This window comes from Mixophyes fleayi, chromosome 3, assembly GCF_038048845.1.
Source record: "Mixophyes fleayi isolate aMixFle1 chromosome 3, aMixFle1.hap1, whole genome shotgun sequence".
In the NCBI taxonomy this organism is placed as follows: domain Eukaryota; kingdom Metazoa; phylum Chordata; class Amphibia; order Anura; family Limnodynastidae; genus Mixophyes; species Mixophyes fleayi.
Genome location: NC_134404.1, coordinates 74,108,884 through 74,120,940, shown reverse-complemented (window position 1 = coordinate 74,120,940; position 12,057 = coordinate 74,108,884). Strand labels below are relative to the sequence as shown.

At 39.1% G+C, this 12,057-nt stretch overlaps 1 protein-coding gene across 17 annotated transcripts in view; it reads right to left on the bottom strand.

Annotated features, from left to right (window-relative positions):
• KIF1A (kinesin family member 1A) overlaps positions 1–12,057 on the bottom strand; it is a 137,121-nt gene that overhangs the window by 29,449 nt on the left and 95,615 nt on the right. For 10 of the 17 annotated variants that reach the window (XM_075201806.1, XM_075201812.1, XM_075201813.1 and 7 more), the window contains 6 exons: positions 10,244–10,362; positions 9,574–9,629; positions 5,970–6,078; positions 3,140–3,206; positions 2,973–3,057; positions 665–770 (listed from right to left, as the gene is read on the bottom strand). In XM_075201806.1, the coding sequence (XP_075057907.1) occupies positions 665–770; positions 2,973–3,057; positions 3,140–3,206; positions 5,970–6,078; positions 9,574–9,629; positions 10,244–10,362 (542 nt within the window). Of the gene's footprint in view, positions 1–664; positions 771–2,972; positions 3,058–3,139; positions 3,207–5,969; positions 6,079–9,573; positions 9,654–10,243; positions 10,363–12,057 lie in introns of all 17 variants that reach the window. The other 7 variants (XM_075201804.1, XM_075201805.1, XM_075201807.1 and 4 more) reach the window with 1 other exon arrangement.

The window sequence follows — 12,057 nt, the reverse complement described above, 5'->3', positions numbered from 1 at the left end:
TATTTCTACTTGCATCTCTTGTGTGGACCAGAAAGGGGAAGACATGATAAACCTCATTCTCCTATGGCAGTACTGAAGTGAGGTGAGAGGTGCTAGGAAGGGGACCTTGTGAACAGTTCATAAGAGGACTATGTGGATTAGAAGGAAACATGTGGCATATGGGGACTTCCATCACAAATGGTAAGTGTGTAAAAGATGGTACTCAGGGTAGAGTGACGTGTTGGAGAGAGCAATCCATGGCATTTCAGAAATAAATGAACACATGATAAACAAGGACTGAGCAAGACAGAGGGTAGGCTGTGAATAGGTTATGCAATGACTGGGATAACGGAGGAGGAAGTGGGTCTTTAGAATGAGTAAGGACAATTGGAAAGTATAAGTACAATGATATGGAATGGGAGAATACTGAAAAGTTGTGGCTAAGGCTTGCTGGACATGTGAGGAAGAAAAGGAAGTTGGTTGAGGGTGTGGGGGGAAGCTCATGCTTAAGTTTCTCTGTTTCATGCTTAGCGAAGAGGCCAAATGCAGAGTAGGAGGTGGAACAGATTTCTAGCTAACACCCTAAGCCCTTTTTTTCTAGTGACATTTCATACGGATGGTTAATCTGCTCTTACTTCTTACTCTTATGCATCTGTACACTTGAAAAGCCCACATGAACACTGACCTGTCACCCCCCTCTGGGGGGCGGTACCCGGCAGACAGGATGTTCAAAGACAAGATGTTGGGATCAATTAGAGACTCATCTACCTCTGGGGTATTCCGGATCCTCCCTAAAGTGACAAAGTTACATTTTGTTTCTGTTCTAGATATATGTGCAACAAACAATGTGACATTATAAAGCTGCCAAACTGTAAAGTGAGAGTTTCAACAGCTCTACATATTATGCACTTCTTTAATAAGGTACCGTGGAGTATTGCAGTAGATTGAACTGGAACATGAATCTAAGAGAATTATTTTTAATAAACTTAAATAAATCAACTAATGTTTCTAGCAGATTTTTTTTTTGCATAAGACTAATAAACAGGCAATCAGCCTAACAATACCTTGAAGCCCAATGACACTGAAAAGATCACTGCTCAGTGTCTGCTGTCTGGAGGTTATTCCATCGTTTCACTGTCTTACAATAACGTATGTGGGTTCAGTTTCTCTGACCTGCTCATCAATCACACAAATGACACTACTACAATTAGCACCTTGAATGAGAAGTGTTCAATTAATCTAATTTATGGTCTCTGCCAAAGACCAGGCCTAGATTTTACAATAGTCATTTAACAGCAATCTACTTATCTAGTTCCAGTGAGTTTTTTGTATTCTGGATTATTCTTACTAAACAGCTTTTTTAAAAAAAATGTTATCAAACATTAGAATTACAATTTATCACATTCTCTTCACCATAAATGGTCAGTAATTATATGTCTTTGGAGTTAAGTGGCGTTGGGACATCTCAGTGTTTGTTTCCATGTTTCACCCCATGCATTAATTGTTTTTATTATATGGAGAGTGATATTTTTCTGACATAATAAAGGTCAATGTCTACTATTTATGCATGATTGAATGCCTAGTGCCTCTTCTGCTGTTTTCTATGATCATATTAATATCTGTATTATTATTAATGTCTGTATTAATGTACTTCAAGACTGGATCCTCTATATTCATAACTGTATTATTGTACTTCTCACCGCAAGACTAGCACCCCCCAAGGTTTACTGTTCATGTTAAAGGAAAATTCCACCTTTAGTGAAGTCTTCAACATTAAAATATTCCACAAATAATTAGGGGCCTAATTCATTAAGGATCTTAAATGAAAAGGTATCTTATTTCAGTCTCCTGGACAAAACCATGTTACAATGCAAGGGGTGCAAACTAGTGTTCTGTTTTGCACATAAGTTAAATACTGACTGTTTTTTCATGTAGCACACAAATATCAACTTTAAATTTCAATGTACAAATAAGCTATCAAGTATTTGTGTGCTACATGAAAAAACAGTCAGTATTTAACTTATGTGCAAAACAGAACACTTGTTTGCACCCCTTGCAATGTAATATGGTTTTGTCCAAGAGGACCCCACATCCTGATCCTGTTATCCAAAAATACATATGGTTTATGATCTAGCTCTCAGCACTGGAGGACTAAATCTGTTTATAGCTCTACAATAGAGCTCTATGGAATCTACTGAGAACCATGGATGGCTTTATGGAAAGCATAATTTAATGTTGACACTTGGCTCCAGTATTTGCTATAGGAGGGGGGCATACTCAATTCACAAAGCCTACAGTAAAGGTGTAGTAGTTTATGTAATACTTGCTAGGATTATCCCAGGTACACATTGAAACATGGGAGCTTTAGTGACTCATTATATTAATAAAAGAGGTTTTCTTTAGAAACTTAAGATTTTATATTTAAAAAAGGAAAACATGGTGGTGGTACTGAACAATAAGGAACAAACACTGTCATGGCAGATTTAAATCTTTTGATACCTCCCTGGGCAAGTTTCATATCCCCAATTTCCCATCTTCCAGCATTCACTACAGCCGCTGAGAATGGGCAGTCTATGGACAATTGGCCTCAATAAGGTGACATTTGCTGGGTTAACACATGACACTTAAACTATGTGTGACAACAGAAAACATCTAAAGATTGGTATTTCAGAGCTTTGCTTCTCCATACAAGACAGTTCCATGAGAATGATTTCACATCTATAGCTTTGATGTTTTTATAACAACCACTGATAGAGAATTTAATGACATTAGCATAAATGGTTATATGTTATATTTCTAACAAATATTTAAATAGTTCTTTAGAAATATTTTTGTTCAGCAATATTTTGAAAAAGGGGAATAATGTTTTACATGTCCAACTCCACTTTCTGCTTCACTTTACATTGTACTCCACTCTAAGCAATGACGTACTTTCTTAAATCATTTCCTTACAGCAAAGATAATATAAACTGTGGAAGGAAGGAGATACCCACCCACTACTAGTTCCCGCACCTCCAGCCACTTCAACTCAGCCCCCGCCTCGTGCACAAGTGTCACGGAAATGCGTCTTTGGATACCCTGCATCACAGAAATTGAGGATCAGGAGGATTTGAAACAACATTTACCCAATCAAGGGACCAAGACTGGAGGGAGAGATTACCTGATGAAGAAGGAATGTACCATGACAGGGTAAACCTGCGCCATGATCTACCGCCACAGGGATATAACTGCAAGAGAGAAGGATATAGTGTAACTATAAAGCAACTAATCACGCACATTCTTCAACACACAAATCCAAGTTTGTTTACCCCAGATAAGTGTTATTTCACCATTTCTGCTGATATGACTAACACATTGTGTAAACTAGTGCAGTACACTGCAAGGGGTTGGGGAACTTTGATCACACCCAACAATGATAAATTCACAATTGATACATCTAAGATTTCAATTTTCATGATAGGGAACTATAGTGGTACCACTTTTTTCAACACTGAAGGTTCAATTTGCACCTACCTGCCATATAAGAATGGATTAATAAAGGAAATGAGATACAACAAATGGAATACATGCATGCAAACACTCCATAATAAATGAAAACATCCAACACATGGGTGTGGTATAGAGGATACAGAATCTGCTTCAATTGAAAGATTAGCAAATTAGATAAACAAACAGTCTGATAAAACACAAGCAGGAGTTTATATTAATATCTCTAATACCACTTTCATACTGCCGCCCCGGCAATATCCCGGGTTTTTCAAGCCGGGTTTTTGCCGGGGCTCTGAGCGTCCCAGCTCAGAAAAACCATTCATACTGCACCTCGGACCCGGGAATTTCCCGGGTTGACCCCATTCATACTGCACAAGTCTGTGCCCTGGCAATTTGTGGGAGTCATCACCAGAGCAGTTTTCATTGGCTGAAAAAAGGTGATGTCATTGAAAGGTGACTGGTTTGTTGACGTATAAAGATGATGCAAAAGTGGGTGGTGATTGTTTACCACATTACTTTTCATCATGGCCAACGACTCACTTTTGTGTAGCCCAGAGTTCATGTTTACTAGTGTGTTTTTGCTGTTTTATGCAGCAAATGAGAGTTTGCTGCAGCTGCTGACACTGTGCACTCTTGCACAGTCCCAGTTCAGGAGGAGGAAGGCGAAGTTTATGGCACAACAGAAGAAAACTCAGTGTCTGTATATGCGCAGGAGGAGAGCTTTTCTCAGGGCCAGCATTGCCTCAATTTTGAGATTCAGTGCTGCCAGTAACCGAACCATGCGTGCCAGAGAGCGTAGCCACGGAAAAGCTTTCTGGTCTACTGTGGAAGCGTTTGAGGAACAGCAGTGGATGCAACACTTCAGAATGTCACGTGGGACATTTAACTGTGTGCTGGACCTTATTACCCCAGCACTTTCCAGGGAGGCCACTAACTTTGGGAAACCTATTCCACCATGTAGGCGCCTTTATATTTGTGTTGTGGTGGTATGCTACCCCTGGAGAATACCGGACAATCTCCTGCTTGTTTGGAGTGGGGATATCCACGGTGTGCACTCTAGTGCATGAAGTCACCACGGCATTGCTGGAAGCCCTGTATCATCGCTTCATCTCCTCACCGCAAGGTCAGCGCCTGGATGATACAATTGCAGGATTCCTGAAGCGTGGGTTTCCACAGTGTGCTGGAGCCATAGACGGGACACACATCCCCATCATTGCCCCCACAGACAACTATGCGGATTACTACAACCGCAAAGGCTGGCATTCCATCATTCTGCAGGCTGTGGTTGACCACAACTATTGGTAAGCATTTTTTATGGGTTTTTTTATGTCACTGTGCCATGTGTAATGCGTATTGTAAAACATTGCTATATGTATTTTTTTATGTCAGTTTCACAGATGTTTTCATCGGCTGGCCTGGACGTTCCCATGACGCCAGAGTTCTAGCAAATTCAGACCTTTACCAAATTGCTGAGGAAAGACAAGATGGCTGGCTGTTCCCTAGAGAGGTAAATATAGGTGTAATGTTGTATGATGTTTTTGTCTCCTGGACAAAACCATGTTACAATGCAAGTGGTGCAAATTAGTATTCTGTTTTGCACATAAGTTAAATACTGACTGTTTTTTCATGTAGCAGACAAATATCAACTTTAAATTTCAGTGTACAAATAAGCTATCAAGTGTTTGTGTGCTACATGAAAAAACAGTCAGTATTTAACTTATGTGCAAAACAGAATACTAATTTGCACCCCTTGCATTGTAACATGGTTTTGTCCAGGAGACTGAAATAAGAAGTTTCTCAAGTTAAGATCCTTAATGAATGAGGCCCAAGATTATTTAGTCCTCTCCTGCGTCATTTTAATATGCAAATTGGGGATGGGGCTCAGATCTGTATTCCTAAAAACGTATTGTAAAGGAGCTGTTATTCTGTTGTATACTATAATCATTAGCATTGTTCTATTCTTGGGCCTCCCAGCAGCCTGGGGTGGAAGGAGGGACTGTATGGACCAATTGTAAGGTGCAAACATACTGCTATTGGCCTCTGTTTTGTTTAATACAGATATGCACATCTCTAGGACAGATAAGGCCAGAGCAGAGGCCCCCTACTGCGCAGGAACACAAATGGTTGTCCCATTCACCTCTATTATAGTCGGCCACTGCTGCGGGCCCTAAAACAGGCCTGGGTCAGGTACTTTGACCCCCTATCTCCCCTTTTGGCACCCCTGAACTGTAGTACTTAGACTAGAAGTGACACACCAATAATTTAACTTTAATGATATATGATGTTTTCTCTAAATCAATCATCTACATTGCAAAGTATGCTGTCCATACAGCTAAAAAGATGCCATTAGACAAGCAAAGTCCTGGTTCAGTTCTTATAGAAGAGATTACACGTTCTGTGCTAAGGCAATTACACATTACTGACTGGGAATTAAACTTGTTTCCGGCCTCGTTCATCTCCCCTCCTCCCAGTGTAAGCTGAGCACAATGAAAGCTACTCACTCTCCATTTGCTTCGAGCTCACAGATTTGGAAGAATGCCATCAGGTCGTACTTGCAATGGCACTGACCAGTACTGGGAACGCGTTGCCTGGTTAACTTAGTGGCTGGAACTGAAAAGTAGAAACAAATCATAATTACAGTGAGAGAAAATCTGATAGAGAGGCAAAGGCACAGACAACCTATGTAATCAGAAGGCTAATGGCTGCCTTGAAGAGTCTGCACAAGATAATTGCATCTCTGGCTGAGATCAATAGCATTCCTGTATCACTGTCTGAGATAGATGTATATTATCTCTAGGGCTGGCTGTTAAGAAGAGAAAGGCAGAAATCTATATAGTTTATGGAGTCACAATGGGAAGTATGTAAGCAGCTACAGATAGTGGATGAGGTTTATTAGACAGAGGTGTACCTAAAGAATACAAAAAGAAAGACAATGGGAATAAATCAAGTTACATGACATACTAAATAAAAAAGATATCTTGTCAGTATGTAGTTAGAGCTCTGCTTTACATCATTTAACTGGAAAACACAACATGCTGGATCTCAATATACACATAGAACAGACTCACAATACAATTTAGAGGCCCTGAAAGTTTGTTCACCACATGCGGACTTCAGTAAAAAAAATTGAAAACCATTAAGCTACTAAAAAGAACTAAAAATCAGTCGCAATCAGTGACATTCTAAAGCTCGGTGGTTGCTAGGTAACTAGATAAAGTGGCTCTGAAACATTCCGCAGTTGGAGTCTTTATGAAGCATACACATTTTCATCTGCTCCAGTCAACACTGTCTGAGTGTGACATCATTACCCATTTGCAACTAATAATGCAGGCAAGATGTGTTACACATATGTGCAGATGGAAGAGTGGAAGTTAAATGCCTGATGCTTGAATGGAGCATGTAACTTTTCTCACTTCCTCCCAAGACTTGTGCATATTTACATTGCACTGTGCGTCATAAAAGACCCTCAATGAGTATGCTAGTCAGGAGATCAAGAATTCACAAATTGACAAAAACTATGTATAATATGAATAATAACAGTTATCCTGATCTGAGCAGACCTGATCTGATTGTTCAAGAGGTTGCTCCATCATATATGATATGTAGAATCTATAGAAAGTTACTGTCAGTCTCTTTTTGTGGTCAGCAAACTGTCTGATTGTAGAAAAGAGGGCACATGGCAATAGGTGAGGAGGAGATCAATGAGTTGGCATCACAGCTGCACATATCTATAAGAGGTGACTTATCAAAATCGTCTGCTGTTGTAAACTTTCAATCATCCACATCAGTCAATTATATTGGACTCAAATGATCACTAAGTCTTGACTTCCAGGTGTTACAATTAGATAGTTTAATATGGCATGTTTAGGTTTCTTAGTTCACAATTTATAGAAATGTTATTTTGTAAAAGTTCAGTGCCAATTTTGATGCCAAGAGATTTCAATAAAAATCCTAATTCTTCGGATAAAGAATAAAAGGACAAAGGTGTGGAGGCACTAGTGACATACATAGTGCATAGAGTGCGCAGGAGAGTGCATAAAGGTACACTACACACATCACACAGAGACAAGGTGTACAGCACACAGAGTAAAGGCGCACCATGTTTCTGTGCCTTCATCACAGCACCAGTCATCCATAGCACTGAAGGCTCATGTTGTGGACATCCCTTTACTGGGCTGAGAAAACAGCTGCCTATGTGTTCATCCTCTGCAGACAGTACAGGGACCAGTGAACTCAGCATGTGAAAAGTGGAGTGCAATGCTGAGGGAAGGAATGGGGTATGGAAGCCTAGGAAGACCACCCAATAAGGTCACATTGGGATAGATGTAGATAGATGTGGGGTAAGACAGCAGATTGTAGTAGGATTAGTAAATAGTGATAGTAAGGGAAGATTTAAACAAAAAGATAAACAAAAATAATACAAATGCATGGGTTAAAATACATACATAGGGAATGAACTTATAAAATATCAGCTTGCACTCTTCATATTTGTTTATTGTTGTGCTTAATAATAGAATATATGTAAAAAGGGAAGCCCTGTGTATGTTTGATATTGTGTATCTCTTTTTCACCTCCCTATATTTTATAAAGGCTCTCTCGGGAGACAGTCTATCAGAAGCTCACAGCTAAGTGTGCATACTCCCAGGTGGTTTAATATCTGCCTGCGGTGTGTCTCCTTGAAGCTGCGTTCTCCAGACGGTGAATGCAGCATGACTGCTGGTCAGCAAAGCAATAAATCACTTTAAAAATGCTGTAAAATACTCATGTTTTACAGATGCTGGAAGAAAAAACATCAAGGCTCAAGCACCACAGGAACAGCCTATTCTCAGTCTTCTCAATCAAAAGTGGTTTAAACCCAAATTATTAATGTTTGATTAGAATACATCAATTCTAAATCTATAAACCTCGGAAATCAGTCATATGAATACTTTCTATGATATTACATTGAGTTCTCATGATGCAAACCTCAATGTAGCCATATCCTCATATACAGTATTGAATTGATGACATATATAACCAATGAGTGTAGGAGCTTAGACAGAAGTAGCTTGGAACACTGATCATATTACAAAAATAACCCTAACCAGACCCCTGCTGAAAAAAATATGCTATTCCTCACTTATTCATTGGGTCGCTATTTAGGAAATACCACCAAACTAAATTTTATTAACAAAAACAAAAATCAAAAAAGGAGGTAATCATAGCCTCAAACACTGAACTATTGGAGGAATGCATATGATTTAACATGACCTGACACAGGGACCTGGGGGTATTCTTACTAAACTGTGGGTTTGAAAACATGGAGATGTTGCCTATAGCAACCAATCAGATTCTAGTTCTCATTTATTTAGTACATTCTAAAAAATAACAGCTAGAATCTGATTAGTTGCTATAAGCAACATCTCCACTTTTTCATACCGGCAGTTTAGTAAATATACCCCCTAGTGTCTCTAACCTTCCTGGAGCAAACACACTCCCATAGGCATTCATACCATACCTCTGTTTGCATCTTGTCATTTTTTGGGGGAGTTAAGCTGGGTACACATTACAGGTTTTTCACCCAATTATCGTGCTAATCACACACTCCCACGATCATGTTTACTGAACCAAAGCACATTGTATTGTTTGATTTGATATTATAAACTGACTAAAAATCTCTATATACGATGGAACAATGTTTGGCAAATTCTGCAGTGAGTATGTACTCACAACCAGCAGTGTAGGCAGATCTCTATAGAGTGAGCAGAGTCACAATCTTTTCAGCCGATGGTTATGACAGATGAAGAGCACAGATCTGAAGGTAAATTTTGTAAAACGTGTAAGTGTGTATACAGGAGTCGGCATCCTGATCAGCACTCTGTGGTCAGTAAAATTGTTAAAGACATCCCATCGGGAGGAATTTTCTGTAGTGTATACCCAGCTATAACTATTGAAGGACCTGTGGGAGGAATCTTTCACCATCTAGCATCAGCAGCAAATTCTATGTGTTATTTACAATTACAGGTGTGCACCATGCCTTGAACGGAATTTAAGCAATACATCTTAATACAACGTTATGTTTATTACAATCTCTGTTTAATCAGACATAGAAGTGTAGAATGTTACCTGGTTTAGACAGAGGCATGACCCTGGGGAGGAGACGTCTGGAGGAACGCAGGGGGCTGTGAAAAGTAAAGGGCTTATTTCTGAAAGATGTACAAGAGGTATTTTAGACTCTGCGAACATCCGATAAACTATTAATACAAATATTGTGGCATGAAAGGAATAATATTATTTCATTTGAAACATATATTTGCAACAGGTATAACACTCTAATTTAAATGTTTGGTAATGCAATCAGCTTTCTGAAATTACGCTGTTTTGCTTTAGAAAGTATTTACAAATAAACTTTACAAAATGAAAAAAAAATGCTACAAATAACTTCATTGATGTCAAGTAGAAAAAAATATATACAAACATACAAAAGGTTCAAACCCAGTTACAAAAAAGTCTTAAAACCCTGTATTGTATAAAAAACTGACAATGTAGAGTCAATATGTGCGATATATATATATATATATATATATATATATATATATATATATATATATATATATAGAAATGTTTATGAAATCACTGGTCAGACACTGAATATAATATAGGCATAAAGTAGACATAAAAACAGATAAAACTTGGGACGGGGGTCTTTCACAGCCAGTTTTATCCTCCAGGCTGTGAGTATAATGAGCGCCCAGTGTCTGTCTTGTTAATGCGAGAAGGTCTCTGCCGCAGTTACCTCAGAACATCTTTGCACAAGGGAGGGAATGGGTGTAGTTGATAATGTCCAAACACCTCAAAGACAATTGGCTGAGTCTTCACATACTCCACAAAGGACTGTGTGACCTCCACTGCAATCTAATAGAAGCACAACCTGTGTTAGAGTGAATCTATTTACATGCTCAGGGATAGTGTACAAATACAGGGTTATACATTTCAACAAATGGTTTCTTTGTTCCAACTAAGAGGTTCGTTGTTCAAGAAGTTTCATGTACAACTGTGCATTTCCGAGCAGTGTTGCAGATGCACTTTATTTTTATATTTGTGTTTAGTCTAAATGCAGCTTGACATATGTATACACTTGTTTATTATTTATTAAAATGTATTTAGTAAGGTAATTATACTTGTTTGGCAATTTGCTTATATACAGTATGTGAGATGAGACTATCTTTAAGAGACCGTCAATAAAGGTAATATAATTGATTTTTTTCTTATTTATTGAGTGCAGGAAAGTCATGGTGTATATGCTGTCTGTTTTATTTTTCTATCTTAAAGGAGACAATAATGCTCATTTAACCAACCGCAGAAATGCACCCCCTGTCCAAGTCAGTAGATTGGATAAAGTCATTTCAATTAAAATCGAGCAAACTTGGTTGTCTTTGTCTGAAAAGATGCGTATGGCACGCTACGGCATGGAAGGGTGTACGCAGCCGCAACACGTGGCAACAACAGTATTTACGCTTTTACATACATTCGCACCAACACACACATTTGTAAAATAGTACACACTAATGGTAGTTGCAACACATAGTTATTTATGTCGTAATATAGTAGTGTTTATGTGTAATATTATAAGTTATATGCATATTAGTGATACATATGGTTCAGGTTAAAAGAAATGTGTCATGTCTAATATCATATTAATCCCCTTTACATCAGCAGCTGTTCGGTGCATTCGGCGAAGAGATCGCACATTGCATACTCTAGTTATTGATGTTAGGGAATAAAACTTTAATATGATATTAACTGTCAAATGCAAATGGACTGATTGTAATTGGAGTGTGGCGGGAAGAAAAGAGCAGTTTGGCGGGAAGAACAGAGCTCATCCCCTGAAGAGACCCCCACCTTTGGATTCCTTAGATTGAATCAGCCTATGATGTGTAACCCCCTGGACCCTCCTGATGCCTGGACCAATAGAAGCAAGCTATACCACCTGCATTGTTTCACTGTGTCTCTGTTTGCATATAAGCAGTAGCTCTCATGTAGTGTTCAGTCACCTTGACCACAGACTTCAGGACTGAAAGACTGTTCACTGGATCCAGAGCGCCTGCGATAAGTAACGGCTGTATTTACTATTATTTCACTTGAATTATTCTGCTACTTTTTGAGAATAAATATTTGTGCGTTGGAAACACAAATCGAGATTCGACAATCGTTATTGGATAGCGACAAAACGATCATAACACCCCCACACTGTGTTTTTTGTGTGCCAATTTGTACCCCAATCCATCACAAGGTGCACACCCACTTTGAAAGTACTCCAGTGATAGGGGTATGAACCTACATTTGTTTGTGGGAAGGGGAGGGCTGGCAAATTTTAGCCTGGGGGACAAGACTCTACCCAGCAGTCTATTAGGAACATTTTAAAGGAAAAAAAATGCAGGTGGCCTAGTGACTCAGCCCAAGGTAGCCCATTATGGGACCGGCCCGGGGGGGCAGATGCCCCCCTTCCCCCCAGCCCAGCCTGCCCCTGATCATGGAAACAGAACATATATCACTACCAATTCCAACGTACTTATAATGTAAAACCACCCACTTCTTTCATTCATTCAT